Here is a 17,199-nt window from a genome sequence, read left to right as displayed (position 1 = left end):
TTTGTAATGTTCTAATAATCATAAAATTAACCCTTTCGCTGCCAAAAGACATCAAATTAACCGCAAAACCTCTCACAACAAACACTACGAATGTGTTTTTAATGCAACACCAACTACGCAGCAACAAGACAAAATGGGGAAAATGGAAGAGAAAGACCAGGAAGTGCAGGAAGTAGGGCGTTTTGAAGCATAGACAGGATTCCACTTAAGAAGTATCCTAACTCGTTGTTCTTCCATATATTCCATACATTTAGATCTTCATGCACAAGAGCGCCATGCAGATGCAGCACGCCCGGGATCTACAGCGAGGTGTGGGCGTAGGTGGGCTCAGTGGATCTGGCATGGGTGCAGAAGTAAAGCCACACCAGTGTCAGCAGTGTCTCAAGAGCTTCTCAAGCAATCACCAGCTCGTCCAACACATTCGTGTCCACACCGGCGAGAAACCCTACAAGTGCTCATACTGCGATCGAAGGTTCAAGCAGCTATCGCACGTACAGCAACATACGAGGCTCCACACAGGTAAGCCTATCAAGCTTTTTTTGTTTAAACATTTAATTAGAAATAATTTGAATTTTAACGTTTTTCGTAATCATTTTTTGGATGAAAGAAGAGTTTCTTAAATTACTTCTTCGAAGATCTGATGAAGAAGAAATTTTTAATCCTTCGATATGTCAACCTGAGACACCGTTTGAAACGTCTAGTTAAGACACCCATTAGATTTTTAAAAATCAAAGGAAAATTCAGAAAATATCAAAAAGTTGAAATTCAGATTTTATTTTAGAGCTCAAAAGTAATTCTTCTCAGACTAAAAAAAACAAAGAACGTCGAACGAAATTTAGGCATTATTTTCCTGCAATTCCAAAAGTTCTATTTTAAAAAATTTCAATTTTATCTCTTAATAAATCCATCAGATTATTATCTTTACTTTGACTCACAACATCTGGCAAAGTTTCTTTTTGAATGCATTAAACCCTAAATGTATTGAATTTCATCAAAATTTCCACACAACGTGCATTCGATCTAATGTTTAAATCGTTTTAATTTTTTAGGATGTTTTTTCCTTTAATTCTTCTTTAACAAAATCTTTTTTTCTTAGCTTTCTTGCCAACTGAAGGGTCATCTTTTGACCTGTTGGTTCTTCCTCATTCCTTCGACAAGTCCATGGACTAACTCTTTACATCCTCATTGTAGTGAACATTCGTTGAAACACTGCCGAAGAGGGTGAAGGTTGCCCTGAGAGAACCCTTTTCTCTCAAGAGGCTCACAAGTGTCGGCAAAAAAATGTCCCAAATCCTAAATTTCAATGCCCAAGAAAAAAACCCGCGAAACCGGTTTAAAATGCGTACACGCGGATTTTTTTTTATAGCTAAACTTTAACCCCTTCTCAAGTGAGTCCATCATCACAGTTTTTTTTTCTTAGTTCCATTCATTGTTTGAAAGAATTCAGTCTGTCAGAGAGAACTCATTTCGTGGGAAAATGAATCAAAAGTTTTTTTTTTCAAACTTTATTTTAAATGTGTATAAAATACATTGTAGCGTTTCGGGATTAGGGTTTAGCTGGGATTTATAACTGACATTGTGTGTCAAAACCGTCAAAATTAAATGTTAATATTGTTTATTAAGGATTAAAATTTGAATTCTCAATTAGATAGAAAAAATATATAGAGCTAGAACTTTTCCTAAAAAAAATTTTATAACAAAAAAAACTGTTTTAGATAACCCCTAACACGGTTGGAATCAAACTATGCTTCCGTAGTAAGAAAATTTTCGTTTTTATCGATCTTAAACCTTAAAAAAAACTTCAAGAACTCATAAAGAAAGCCTCAATGACCTCATAATTCATTCATAAATCATCAAAATGATAAATTTTGTGTTTTTTTTTTAAAAGGAAACCCTCAAAATAATGTCCACGTATTTTCATAAATTTAATAACGGTTGCGGCACTCTTGATGATGTTTGTAATGAAAAATTTCACGGGAACCTCTTGAACGGGGCCCCGTGCTTTTTTTGTGTACAAACCGACCCGCCCCGGAATTAAGAAACTTGCCAAACAACGCGGGGCCAGGAAGGATGGCGATATAAAATTAAACCTCCAAAAAAAAAGTAATGTGAAACAAGTCTTGGAATTCTTTTCGTCACAATTCAACCCCTTTCCCAGATATATTTTTAACAACCCTCTCGAAAAGATATGCTCTCTATATTGTCTAAACTGGTCGGTCGTCTTTTTTATGCTGCGGACAACTTTTTCTGCGCGTACCCCCGTATTAATCATCTGGCTCAATTGAGTACGTTTCGGTGGTCTAATGTTGGAGAAATTTTTGCATTCAACCGAATATTTATTGTTCATTGAGTTTTTTTTTAATTTGAAGAAGAATTAGAAAAGAAAATTCAGCAAAAAAATTTAAGCATAAAATTTTCCGTTAAACCGCCATCTTGCAGCATCCTAATTTGAAAAGGAATGTCATCAGTTGAACACCCTCAAAATTTTCTAATTAGTACCATTTTAATATGTGGTTTTCACCCCCTCTTGCCCCCTGATTTAGCCTACACAAAGGGGCTACACTGCACACATTTTTCCCAGTGCGAGAGATCGATGGTCACCGCAGGAATCCCAGTCGCCCCAAGCTGACTAATACCCAACCACAATGTAAAGTTGCGCGTGTGCAAAAAAGCATGGAGAGGCCACCCCATTGACATTCTGCAGTGTGCCAATTTGAGAGGGGGGAGGAGGAGAGGGTTGTTTGTCCACCCCAGCCCCCCACACACATTTGAGTACCCTCGAGCGCGCCCGGACGCCGTGCCGTGCTTTTTTGCGCCCTTTTTTTCTCGGCGCGTGGTCTCTCACCCCAAACTCCCGCGTCTAGGCCACTCGAGGCAGCACGCCTCCCGGGCGCCCACCGCGCATAGAGGTGGGAGCCTACACAACCCCACTTTGTGGTGAAAAATGCAAAAACTATCTCTAACCCCCCGTACAATACAAAACATGGTTGTTTCCGAGGGTTGGGGTTCCCTTTTCTTGCCTTTTCTCGTTCTTCCTTGTAGGAAATTTTCTTTTCATAATGGGAAAAGTTTTTTTTTAAATCACTTTCAGTGTGAAATATTGAATCTAGAATTTTTCTAAAAAGTTTCCTTTGAGATTTTTTAAGGGTTTTTTGGGAGATTTTGGAAGATTTTTTCTTATATAAATTCTTTTACAATTTCTAAAACTTTTTAGTTTTTAGTACCTTTTTAAGATTATTTCTTTTTCTTATTAATGAAGAATTTTTAATATTTAAGTAGACGTTTAATTTAACTTTTTCCGGTAATTAAAATTATAAACTTTCTCCTGATAATGATCAATCAATTTTACGTCTTTCACACTACCGACGCTAACCTCAAAAGATTAAAATTTAAGGTTAGAAAGACCTGAATTTTTGATTTTCTAGAAAAAAAAATTGAAAATACAAGAAACGAAAACTTTAAGATAAAATAAATTTAATGATAAATCTTCAATAGTCCAGCAATCTTCAGCCGCTTCGGCTTGCACACAGCTTCCACAACCCCTTCTCGCACTCTGTGAGGGCAATTTTTCGCGCGTCAGTGGTGCGCCCCCCAAGACCTCGACTGTCACCATGGGGTGGCCACGACTTGGGAGGATGAGGCGCAAGAAAAAATGGGGAAGAAGCGAGACGGATGGCGCGAGAGTAATTAAAAGTTGCGGCATTTTGCGATTTTCTCTAGCGCTTTTTTTGTGTGTATACCCGGTATACCCTCCGTCACCAATTCTTGGCTCAATATTTGCCCAACCAAAAAGGGTGGAGGCCACAATGTATTGAGAAGAGAGAGAGACAAAGTGGTTGGGGGGCAAATGGCAGAGGAAGTGTTCGATTTTCCGCAATTTTCTACACAATGGGTGGTCTATGGCGTTGAATACTAAGCAGAAATAGTCATGAATTGGTCAAAATTTAGTCTTTTGTGAATGATTTTTGAGTTTTTAAATAAATTTGAATAATCGCAGTAATTTTTGAAAAGTTTTAACAGAAAATAAAAAAAAAATAACGAAGATTTTTTGAGAAATAAAGTGAGGTTAGCGTCCTCAATTGCCCACAAGGTTATTATTGACTCCATGTTGGTTTTCTTTTTTGCAAATTTCCAGGAGAACGTCCGTACAAATGTCACTTGCCTGATTGCGGTCGAGCTTTTATTCAACTTTCAAATTTGCAACAGCACCTGAGAAATCATGATGCCCAGGTCGAACGCGCCAAAAATCGTCCTTTTCACTGCAATATCTGCGGGAAGGGTTTCGCAACGGAGTCCAGTTTGCGCACCCACACGTCCAAGGTCAGTCATGTATGTATTCCTTGCGATGCCTCTTATTTTTGTTTTCTTTTTTCATCTCTATACAACCCCTCCTTGAGCCCCAAAACGTTTTATTTTTTCATCAAAAATTCCAATTTTTTATTATTTCAATTTATATTTTTATTTGCTACGCTTCCGTGTGCTTGGCTAGTGAAATATATAAACGTTTTATTCTTTCAATTTTTGAATTTTTCTTGAAGTAGATTTTAGTAGTTTTTGAGATTTTTTTTCATTCACAATTAAAGCAGAAAATTAGTTTAAAAAAAATGGACAAGAAACACAAAAACTTAAACGCCTTAAAAAAAATCCAAAAACAGAAATTCTTTGAAAAAAAAAAACTTCTTTTCAGGGTTATAGAATAAAATCGTTCTTGATAGAGTTCTGCAATAGGCTTATCGAGACTAACTTTGCATATCCGTTTGATCGTTATTCTTTAGACAATCTTGATTGTTTTTTTTTTCAACTTTTATATTGTAATCAAGATTTCCAGATCTTAAATTTCTTAATTTTAGAATGCGAAGCAATATTTTTTGGATAAATATTGGACAACTCATTATAATACATTAATTTCACTCAAAGGATCAATTTTGATAAATCAAATAAATTTTGATAGCTAACAACAAACGCATCAGAAAGGAAATTTATTTCCGGGAATTCTTCGTGAAAATTAAACATCAAATTGCTTTCCTATAACTTGCATTTGATTTACCAATGAAAAGAAAAACCTCCCTCATTTTTCTTATGCCCGATTTTGATGATTTGAAGCAATATTAAAAAAAAACAGACATGTTGAGCCCCTTTTGCTTCCAACACGATTGAAAAATGTCTAAGAGATCACGAAAGTGGCGGGCAACCCTTCTTTTTTTGGCAGACAACATTCGGACAGAAGCCACGAGGGTTGGGCGGGGGTGGTTGATGGGTGGTAAGGATAGGGTAGCAGCAGGAGTGGCAATGAAGACGGGGTATGGGGGGGTATAGATAAAAAGAAAAAAGATGGGAAACGAAGTTGGAAGGGAAGGAAAAAAAAACGAATGGAGAAAACGCGAACTCCGGGGAATGGAAATGAAAAATAAGAAAAATTAACAAACTCAAGTGGGTGGGTTTGCTTGCGATGGAATTCATCTGGAGAGACCATCAACTTTTCCCATCTTTCCTGAGGGAGTGAGGGGGCGGTGGGTGGGGTTTTTTGGCAAGGGTATAACTCTACTACGTTCTATACTATTAAAAAACCGGCGAAATGATTTCGTGAGAGAGAGATATTTGAGTTCTTTCCTTCTTTTTTTTTTTTAATTCTTCATACTCCTTCTTCTTCAGGGAAAAGTATTGCGAGTGGGTGTGGGGGTGGTAAGAAATGGACGAAGCGCGCGGTGAAAGAATGCAGCTGGTGCGAGTGAATTCATATCAATATTTGAAAGAGGAAAGTGGGCAGCTCACCCCATTTCTGTCGCGCGCTAAAAATTGAGGAAAGAAGCAAAGAAAAAAAATTACCCTCTTAAGTGCTTCACCATTCAAGGAGAAGAAGCAGGAGGAGGTATAAAAAAAAGGATTTAAAGCTGAAAAATCGACCGGAAGAATTGGTCATACATTATTTATGAAACGACACACCAGCAGAGTTTTTTCTTTTTAATTGGCGAGACGTGGAGTCTTTTTTTTTCTCTTTTCTTTTCACGGGTAATTTATCAAGTCAATGTCTCTCGATAAAAGCTCTGACTTGATGGGATTTTTTTTACTGTAGGTATCGAAGTTGGATTCTTTTTTTAAAGGGTGGGAATTATTAAAAATTAAACGTGGTAATATAAAAAAATATTTTTCTTCAGTTTAGAACTTTAATGGATTGATTGATTGTTTTTTATAAAATTTTCTTCGTTACTTTTTTAATTTCTTCACGAAGTTTTATTTAGGTGAGGAATGTATCTTTCTAAACATAGCAGATTTTTGAAAATCGATTAACCACAGGCGGAGTAATAATCAATTAAAATTCACGTAAATTCTCATTGAAGAAGCCTTAATTGTGACTGCCGGTAACTTTTTGAGGGTAGTGTAAATAATATATTTTTCTACACAACTTTTCTTCGATTCCGAGTTGAGATCTTGAAAAAGTCGTAATTAAATGCCTTTTAATGTTTCAAAGTAGTTAAGATCAAGTTAATACTAATTTTCTGATTAAGTTCTTACAATTTGGAATATTTCCTACTCTGTTGAAAGAATTAAAAAGCATTCTATCGAGAGAACGATTTTTATTTGATCTTTTCTAATTAATTCATTAAAAAAAAGTTCTCAATTCAATTCTTACAATTCTTTCTAATCCGAACGTGCAATTTCTTCGAATCAAAATCATCCATTTTATGCCCAAACTTCCCAAAATCTCAAAGGGAAAATCAATTTAAAAAAAAATCACTGCAGAAGTGAATTAACTACAACCAATTACCCAACACAGTGTTAACCCCTTCGACAGCTTCCAACCATCACTTTCAATTCAATAAACGTCCCATCAAAGCCATTCCCACAGAGCTTCATCAAAAATGATCTTAATTGCTTTAAAAAGATTTCTCCTTCACCTCCCCCAGAAAAAAAAATTCCCATCCAAATGCAAATTCCAAACCAATATAGAGCTGCCCTTTTCCGCGGTTCCACTTTTTTTGCTGCTGCTCCTTTTCAACAAAAGGGTTGTGTGGCTCGAGGGTCAAACAATCCGCTTGATTACGCAATGTGGAATCATTTGGTAATAATGGGAAAAAACACTGTGGGGGGGTGGCGGACTCCCTTACCCACCCACCGCACCCAACTGCCGGACATCCCGGCAAAAGGGCAGCTTCCGTGGATTTTCCGCAGAGTAGAATGTTAGGCGAAAAAAAATTCCCCGCAGCATTAAGTCTTCTAATCGATAGTTAATAGGGCAACCAGTGTACCCGCTTTTTTTTGGTTTGCCTCAAAAAGGGGCTAATCATTCAAGAAAGTGATGGGCAAATGTTTAGGTTAATTCTTCTTTCAAAAATATGATTTTTAGTTTTTTTTAAAAATACTTTCTTTGAGCAATTCTTTAAAAAATCATTTATAGGGCAGATCAGGGAAAATTAAGTCACAAAAAACTTCAATTTTCCTATTAACACTTTCGTGATCATTGGGGATCATATGCCGATTCAAATGCAATGGAATCATATTTTCCTACATTTTTTTTTTTTTAATAATTTGCTTAGCATTTTAACCATGGAGTGTTTTAATTTCCACCGAGAAGGCAAAATAGTGCTTTGCTCCATTATTCTAGCAGTTATTGGCAGTTACTTCAGTGTGGTAAAACTTTTATTAATTTAACCATGCTAAAGTTAATAGTAAAAACTGCTAAAATTTATTATTCTTCAACCAATTGAAATTAAAAAATGAAATCATACAAAATTATTCTTTAGAATGAAACATCTTCTAAAATTACCTTTCTCTGTCTTGAAAGGGTTAAAATATTTTTTAAAGAATTCTTTGAAATGAAAATCTCAAAAAACAAATTAAATTAAAAATGATGGGAAGATTGCATTTTTCTCAATGCACCACCCCTGGCATGGGGGTGGATGTGTCGTCGCAAGGGGTCCAGGATAGAGCGTATACAAAAAAAAGCGAGTCTGCGGAGAGCAGCACCCCCTCATCCCATCAGCACCCCATGGCCACTCGAGGAACGTGCTAATGAGAGTGTGAAGCAATTACGTGTTTAAACGTGGGGAGCGCCAGGAGCGTGCCATTGCGAGGCGCACGCTGTGCACTTAGTGTGGCTGCCCACCCCCACAGAGACTCTTCACACACAACAAAAAAAATCTCTGCAGCGTGGAAAAAAAGCAGCATCCCCCTGGAGAGGGATCTCTCGCCCCCAAAGCAAAACACACTGAATATTTCATGAGGGAAAGATTATTTTCACGCGAAAGGGAGGAAATGCAGGCAAGGATAAAAAACGGATGCTGGTTTGTGGCGAAGGAAAAAAAAGCTCTCGCGCGTGGTCAAGAGGGTAGGAGCTTCGGACTGAGCTGAGCAGAGCATGTTGTGTGTGTGCATTGAGTGGTGGTAACCACTCGAAAGAAAATCACATGGACAGAGTGTGAGAAAAGTCTCTCTGGCAGCGTCCTTCTCTTGGTGCTAAATTGGTCATTAATGCACGAATGTCGCGTGGTACAATTCAATTAGGACGAAGCACTAATTGGCCCCCGCGCGCCAACGAGAAGCGCGCCCTGAATCGTACACCAATTGGGATACAATTTTGCACCAAATGATTCATTAGGCACCGATTGAGACCGCCAGGAAGGACCTTTTTTCTGCAGCTCAATCGTCGCACAGCCCGTCACCCTCAATGTCCGGGTGTTGTCGCGGATGGAATTAAAAAGAAAACGCGGCCTCGTCTTGAAGTAATGAGTTACCATTGAGGACTAAGAAAAAAATATACATGAGAGCATCAATAAATTGAGGGGTTGCAGGTTCAGCCCCTTGTAAGGAAAGCGGGGAGGATGGGTCAATTGTGAAGACTTTACCATTATTTGAGTTATTTGATCATTTATTCTTAAGGGAAATTTTCACAAAATTATATTTCTTTAGTATTGAAAAAATGATTCTTAAATTTTTCAATTCAATTCAATTCAATTTATTGCTCATTCCGCATTTTACAATAAAATGTTTTTTTTTTGGTACAAAGAAATTAAGAGAAGATCTGAAAATATTCAATTTATCTTTTAACACGTTGAAGACTACTAAATTATAGAAGTTTAGTATTTTACTGTCTGATGCATTAACCCTTTGAGGATCACTGAATATCTCAGAGCGTTCATAACTAATAATTCTTCCATGCAAAAAAAATATTTTTAAAGAAAACTGCAAGAATCTGTTCATTCTTAACGTGTGAATGTTGTCCCCAAGGAGTTAATGATAGCCCTTAAAATAAAGGTTTTTCCTGTGAAAAGCAGGTATAAAATCATTTTCCTAAGATTACATCGAAAAATGAGTTTCTTGTCCATTTTTTCATGATTTAATTGACTACATTTCTAACTTTTTTTACAACAAATCTACAACAAAGAAGAAAAAATTCACAAAAATCTTCTTTTAAAACAATAAAATAAAAAGAAGAAATTAAAACTATTTAGTAGCATCTATTCGTTTGAAGCACGTATACTTTTTTTGATTGTTTCTCTCAATGATATTTTGCATGATGGATGTTGATTTATAGAGTGTTTAGAGTCGAAAGTATACGAGAGCCACAACTTAACCATTACCCATGTTCGTTTTGGGGTTGTTTGGTGGGGTGTAGGAGTTACAGCTGCATCTTGGTGTCTTGCAGCAACATGCAGCCCTAATCGGTGGCCCAAATGCTACCTCCTGCCCAATTTGCCATAAGCTCTTCCTCGGCGGTGAGGCACTCATGGAGCACATGAAGCACACGCACAAGGATCCAAATGCATCCGGAGTGGCCAGTAAGTATCTACAACGAACTACAATCATCCTAACCACTCATTCTCTCTCTCACTCTCATTCTCTATCTGTCTTAAACATTCTTTCTCCATCATTGCTAAATCCTCATCTCTAATATCTCATTTGGTGTACTGTGTACTGTTGAATTATTCCCTCCGACAAAGGATCTTCTTTCTGTTGTTTAAAAATCAACATTTTGGTTGTTGTTGGTTGAAGTGCGTATTCCTTATGAAAAAAGACGGCTTATTGTACATTAAAAATTTCAAAATTCAAACGACGAAGATTTTTACAAAACAACATTTTCGTTGTTTTGTTGCAGTCGGTTGTTGTTGTAAAAAAAATGACTTTTTTCAACGAACAAACAGAATTATAAATAATTAACATTAAATAAAGTAAGAAATACAGCTATTAATCAATATTATTGTTGATGGTATGATAGAATCGGTTGTTTAAAATTAAATCAAAATTTAACGTTAAACAACGTCAAGAATATTTAAAAAAAACATTCAATAAGCAACATTTCAGTTGTCGTTATGGAAGATTCAGTTGTCGTTGCAAAACAAAATGGATTTTCCATTACTAAAGTGAAAGTTTCATATAAAACAACGTCTTAAACATTATTAAAAAAAAACAATTAATTCAATATAAAATCATCAACATTTTGGTTGTTGTTGGTTGTAGACAGTTTTCATTGCAAAAATCAAATTTCTCCGACGGAAAAATATTCAAAACTTCTCAATTTAAGCTCCAAAACATCCATAAATCATTGTTAATGTACAAAAAAGGAGATCCTTTGACATGGCTTTAGGAATCTAACGTGCTGAGTGTCCTGGTTTCTTCATTACAAAAAAATCGCTTTGACATTTCTATCGGCTTTCGCATTGACCATAAAAACCCAATTTTTCTGTTCGCTCATCACCCACTGACCCCTACTTAGCCAAGAGGCGGACCGCCAACCATCCGTGCCCCGTTTGTGGGAAGCACTACGTTAACGAGGGCTCCCTGAGGAAACACTTAGCCTGCCATCCGGAAACATCGCAACTCACAACAAGTCTCAGGATGTGGCCATGTTCCGTATGCCAGGCTGTCTTTACGCACGAAGCAGGTAAGGATTCTTTTTCTTCGTTTTTCAAAATCAAAGAAAAAACGGTTTTGTTTTTGAATTTTAACGAACATTTCGGTTGATTTATAAAAAAAGGCCTCCTAACGCACATGGAGCATATGAGAATGGATCCTAAGCACCAGTTTGCCGCTCAGTACGTCCTATCGCGAGCAGCAGCTGAACGACGGGAAAGGGATACCCTGCTAGCTGCTGCGGCGGCAGTTTCCAATTCCAATCTCCTTGGCATTGGTTCAGGTGGTGGTGGGCAGAATAGCATGTGCCCCAGCCCGTCGGCGCACTCAGACAGCTCCAGCGGTGGCGGACGCCTGTCGTCGGCGGGCTCAGACCCAGGAGCTGGTCTCCTTAACAATAACAACAACAACTGCAGCAGTAAACTCAGTGATATCCTACGTGGTGCCAACAATGGGCACTTACAGCAGTACAATGTGGATGATCTGCATGCCAATCGAATGGCAATGGTTGCAGCCGCAGCGGCTGGCATCCAGCCGGGTGTGGATTCCAATACAGCCGCTGGGGCTGTGCAAGCTGCCGTTGTTAATCTTGCAGCTGCCATGCGAATGCAACAGCAACAGCAACAACCGCCGTCGGTACAAGTAACCGCAACACCACCCGCTGCTACCAATAATGGCTCCACAACAGTTCAAGCGCCTGGTGCCTCACCCACCGATGAGGATACAGCCAGTGCAGCTGCTCAGGCTGCCATGAATGCCATGCGGGTGTCAATGGCCGACAGTATGATGCGGTCATCAATAGGTGTAGATCCCATACATCATCAGGTAAAGTCCTTCTCTTCATTCAAACCCAAATGTTCCTTAAACTGGAAGTAAAATCATTTCTAGGGCCACCATCAGAGTCAAAATTCCCCAGAGGCAGCCCTGAGGATACATCAAGCTGAGGCAATACTGCGATCTCAAGCGGAGGCCGCCCTGCGTCTGGCTGTCTCCCAAGCAGCAGCCGTGGCGGCATCTGGGAGCTCAACGAGTGGTGCCACGTCAAATGGTGCCACAACGAGTCTCAGCAACTTCCATCAGACGCCAGCGGTCTCAGCGGCAGCCAGCCAGCCGCAGCCACCGCTACAGCAACAAATGTCGCCAGAACTGAGCGAGGCGCTGCGGCTGGAGCATGCCCTGAGGCTGGATCCGCGTGCCCTCACATTCACTCTGTCTAGTCATGTACAACAACAACAACAGCAACAGCAACAACAACAACAATCAGGTGGGCAGAATCAAGCCTCCCACACGTCCTGAAGCACGGATGTCGCCGGCGAAGTAGCCGGCGGCTATGGCGGTAGCGCTTTGGTGCGTCTCCTTGGTAAGGACACATCCCACCAGTCACCCATAATGGGGGGCTTCTTCTAGTGCGACCCGCCGGCACATGGTCCGAATAAAAATTTATAATTAAAAAAAACTAAAAATTAAAAAGTTATTTTACAATCAAAAGTAGCGGTGTGACACACTTTGAAGCACAATATTTTAATTTAGAATTTACAAAAAAAAAGAAAACAAAAAGTGAAAATGAAAAATTTTAAAATAATTTAATATATTAGCTAAATTAACTGTCTTTTTTTTAAATATTATATTTTACATGTTTGAGGGGCAATGCTCCTTCAAAACAAGGATGAGGGTCTGGTGAAAAATCACCAATATATTGATGGAATTTTGCTTATTTGTTAATCCTTTTAGGCACGTACAGAAAATTATCAAAATCGGTTTAGAAGTTTCTATTTTTTGCTTCAAAAAATGAATTTTTAAAGCTCTAAACTGATAAAGATAAATCTAAATTGCTCCTAATTAAGTAATCTAAAGGAATTGCAAAAAAAATCTTAATTTTGAAAAAATCTTTTAATTCTTTTTTTTTCAATATCGATGCGATGTAGGAGAAAAATGAAAACATTTTCAGAACATTAAAATTGTCGTTTTTTTTTTTTAGAGGAAAAGTCTGAAGGAACTAGGCTTTCTCCCAAGTCAGAATTAAATCAACAAAAATAAAAGGAATTTCTCAAAATTAAGGATAATTCTTAAAGCCTAGAAAGGAACTTTGAGACCAATTTTGATAAAGTTAAATATAGGGCTCCGAAAAATCGAACTTTTCGATGCTTCGAAGTGTTGAGAAAAAATCGAAGCACTGCAAAAGAACTGCTTCGTTTTTAAAATCGTCCATCCGCTTCGAATACCTAAAATGCTTCGAAGCTTCGAATATTTTAAAAAGCTTCGAAGCTTCGAATATCTAAAAATTACTCGAAGCTTCGAAGCTTATTCGATTATTCGAATAATCGAAGCATTTTAAAAACGAAGCAGTTCTTTTGCAGTGCTTCGAATACGCTTCGATGCTTCGAATCACCGAAGCTTCGATGTTCAGATCGAAAGTCCGAGCCCTAGTTAAATACAAAGATTTTTTTCTAAAGATTTCTTAAAGTTAAGACTTTGATAAATCTTTAAAAACAATCTTTATGAAAAAAAAAGCATTTAGGAATTGAAAACAATTGATTACGAGACGTTCGACAAAATTGTCTACACTGCAACGTAATCAATATGAAAAACAGTTTCAAAAAATAAAGCAAAAATCTCATCAATATTTAAAATTAAAAGAAATATAAATGTGCAATCGTGCCAGACCCTCTCAATGATCTTGCAATGGTTTTTTTTAAATAAAAAAAATATTAATTATTTTTCACAAAATATTTTTCTTCTTTTATTTAAAGAGTTTTTTTTTTTAATTTCTGTGATTGACTTTAGTCACACCATCGCTCTAAATATTAGGGAAAACAAATGTGATTTGAATGCAATTTTTACACAAGTTCTTTTTGTATAATTTTTAAAATGAAAAAAAGGATACAAACAAAAAACACATCTTAGAAATAAGGGATAAACGCCCACATTACCTTTATTTTTTCAAACTTCAACGGAATCTTTTCCTTTTCAAATGGCGGTTTGTTATTCGAATTGTTTAACGGAAAGATTTAAGAGAGATTAAATTTTTCTTTATTATTTCTCTTTTTTTAGTTAGAAAAATCTCTCGGGTTATGTTTTTTCATTGTGATTTTGTGTTATTATAATGGCTTTCTTATTCTTATTCTTTGTCAAAATCACATCGTGTGAACAAGTACAAGTACAATAAAAATTTAAAAGAAAAAAAATGAAAACATTAAAACATTAGAGACAGGACAGAAGCCCCGAGAAGACGTCTCTGGGTGTGAAGAAATAAAAACCAATTAAAAAAAAATATTTCTCTGTGAAAACATCACGAAAGAACCCTTTAGAACATTTTGCAGAGAAATAGAAAGAGAAAGAGAGAGCTGGACATCATGTAGGCAAAAAAAAAAACTAAATAACAAAAAAAGAAACAAGCAGTGAACGTAGGGAAAGCGATTAAATGGACGTTTATGGAGTTGAATAGATCCTTCAATTGACCCCAAAACACTGGCCCCCCGCTAGGCTACTACTTACCGTAGTTAGCCCAATTTTCCCCCCTCCCACGACACCCCCATCCCCCCTGTAGGTACACAAATTCTCCTCATTTTTATTTTATTTTTATTCTCAATTTTGAAGCTTTACTTATAAAAAAAAAAAACGAGACACAGTATATAAGTAATTTAACAAACAAACAAACAAAACAATCAAGGTCGCGTAGAATTAAATTAACAAACAAAAAATACGAGAAAACATCTCAAGGGGTCTTAGGCTGGTCGTTGATATCGTGTTAAAAAATCTTTTTTTTTTTTTAAAGAATTTAAGACAATTGAAAATAATGGAAAATTTTAAAAAAAGAAAAGAAAAATCTTTAGTTCTAAAGAATAATTTTTCTTACAAATCAGATTCTTTTATTTTAAGTTTATTAAAAAAAAAACAATTTGAATTAAATGAATTTTGAAAATATCCTTTAAAAGCATGAAGTTGAATCTTTAACATTAGGTCCTAACTTAAGATCACAAAAAATTATTTTTTTTTTACATTTAAAAGTTTTACAAAAAAAGTAAAACAGCAAAAATTTTGAATCCTAAAAAAGATCTTTAAAAAAATTTAAAAGAAAATTAAAAATAAAGAAAAAAGAAAATATAAAAATTATTTTTTATCCTTTAGGCCATTTTAGGATTCTACAAAAACACTTTAATATATTTTTTTAAAGATTGCCTCAATCTGTCTATTAGAATCTTATATTTTAATAAGTTCTAGGACCCTAATATTTTTTCAAGAATCTAACAAAAAAGTTTATAAAATCTAGACTTCACATTCTAAATTTTCTGGAATAATTTTTAGAGAATTCTGTGTTAGGACCAAAATAAAAATTAATCAAAAACGAAAAGAAATTCCAGCATAAAAATTTATAAATACAAAAAGAAACGAACAGCCTAGACCCCAAAATGGGATCAATGTGTCCGCTAATTATACCCCTAATTAGGTTCAACATCCTAAGTTTTAAAAACTTTACACCTAGCCTGGACACTAGGCAAGAGAAAACCTTTTGGTTTAACCCCCCAGAAAACCTTTTCACCTAAAGAAAACCATAATAAAAAAGAAAATAAACTTAATTTAATCAGATGAAGAAAAAAAAGATAAAACCAAGACGTGACGGAGAGTGTGGAGAAAAAAAATAAAATAACCAAAAGCAGACACAGTATTAACAAAGCAAAATAAATCTACTAAATAACATTAAAAAAAAGAAATAGCCCGATAAAATGAAATAGAGTGGAGTTGAGTACTGTGGGGGGCACACCTGGCTAGTTTTACGCTAGGTCCCCTCCCGGGACTCACATTAATCGATATTATTTCGTGAAAATTCCTATGTTTTGTCACACAGTGCATAAACATCTTTGAGTTGTTTTTGACAGCATAAAACACATATTTTATGCTGTGAAAAGAAATGCAATAGCCCAGATAATATTGTTATCAATTAAGGAGTGTGTTTTTAGAGGTTAATAAAATGGTGAAAAAAACAGTAAACAGAAAATAAAAAAATATCGCAAAAAACATAGAAAAAAAACAAGAACTCGTGTTATCCATTCGAGGGGATACACGTAGAAAAAAAGAACATTTTTTGCGAGAAAAGGAAGGTGAGAAAGTGAGAGAGCTGTAGAGAATGATGAGATAGTGTCCCAAAATAATAATACAAAAAAAAAAACAATAAAAAAACAAGTCGCAATGGCGGCTTGAAAAAAAAATCATAGAATTTCCGTTTTTAATAAGAAATTAAAAAAAAAACAAAATGGAGAGGTTACTAAGCAGTGTAGTAAGAAAATGTAGCCATGGGGGCGCCCCAAGTAAGAAAAGGGGACGCCCGCAAATATGTCGTGTTAATTGACTGAGTTGCAATAGCCCAGATAATAATCATTATTTCCAAACAAAATAATTAATAAAAAAACATAGACACATTCGATGTTTTCCATCAGGAGAGTGTCACTGATCAGCATTTGATTTTAGAGATAAAAAAACTACACAATCACACACACAAACAATCAAACACACACACAACACATACAGCAAGATAGCAGAAGCCCCACGTTGGGTGATAAACATTCAAAGAAAAAAAAAACACAAAAAACCAAGAAAACAATTGATTCTATGTTATTCAAATAAAATATAGATTGTAAGCCGTAGAAATTTAGATCACATCAACCAATTTACAATAGCCCAAATGATCAGTATAAAAGTCACTTTAAAGAAGATAAACAAACATAAATTGTCAGTCAATCTATTTCTTTTCCCAAAAAAAATCACAAAAAACGAGCATTTACAAAAAAATATAGAAAACCAGGACATCCTATGTTTTTTTTACACCGTTCCGACATATTGGCTCATGTGAGAGTAACAAAAAAATATGGATTTTAATAAAATTCAAACCCAGGTCTAAAAACAAATTTATTTATAACTAAAACAGCGTGAAAAAAAATAAAATTTTCTACTTTAGATAAAAGAAAACAAAAACATAGAATTCCAGAAATTAAGGCACCTGGGTGTATTTTGCGCCTCGAAAAAAAAAATCATTTTATAATTTAAGTATAAACAATCCAGGAACGGGATAAGAAATCTCATTGATTGAGAAAAGCTATGTGGAGTAATTTAATAAAACAAAATAGTCATACTAACTAGTAATTCCAATATAATGTGTCTCAAAACTTATATTACATAATAGCATTTAAAACAAGATGAAGAAAAAACATAGATTGTGAGTGGAAAAAAAATATTGTGAGATTTTTAAACAGCAAAAAGGAGGGATTTTTCATTGTAAATGGAAGAGTTTTGGAATTTAAAAAAATCTATGATTTTTAAAGTCATTTGTCGTTGGAGGATCTAGCTTTCTAAGAG

At 35.8% G+C, this 17,199-nt stretch overlaps 1 protein-coding gene across 10 annotated transcripts in view; it reads left to right on the top strand.

Moving 5' to 3' along the window:
- LOC129793795 (zinc finger and BTB domain-containing protein 17) overlaps positions 1-15,385 on the top strand; it is a 38,358-nt gene extending 22,973 nt beyond the window's left edge. For 3 of the 10 annotated variants that reach the window (XM_055834141.1, XM_055834147.1, XM_055834142.1), the window contains 6 exons: positions 255-519; positions 4,136-4,320; positions 9,614-9,776; positions 10,712-10,879; positions 10,973-11,673; positions 11,737-15,385. In XM_055834141.1, the coding sequence (XP_055690116.1) occupies positions 255-519; positions 4,136-4,320; positions 9,614-9,776; positions 10,712-10,879; positions 10,973-11,673; positions 11,737-12,144 (1,890 nt within the window). In that variant the 3' untranslated portion in view covers positions 12,145-15,385. Of the gene's footprint in view, positions 1-254; positions 520-4,135; positions 4,330-9,613; positions 9,777-10,711; positions 10,880-10,972; positions 11,674-11,736 lie in introns of all 10 variants that reach the window. The other 7 variants (XM_055834149.1, XM_055834144.1, XM_055834150.1 and 4 more) reach the window with 3 other exon arrangements.
- Positions 15,386-17,199: the final 1,814 nt, after the last annotated feature.

The sequence above is a fragment of the Lutzomyia longipalpis genome, chromosome 3 (genome assembly GCF_024334085.1).
Source record: "Lutzomyia longipalpis isolate SR_M1_2022 chromosome 3, ASM2433408v1".
Taxonomy (NCBI): Eukaryota; Metazoa; Arthropoda; class Insecta; order Diptera; family Psychodidae; genus Lutzomyia; species Lutzomyia longipalpis.
Note: the sequence above shows the minus strand (reverse complement) of the source record. Positions and strands in the feature narration are given on the sequence as shown.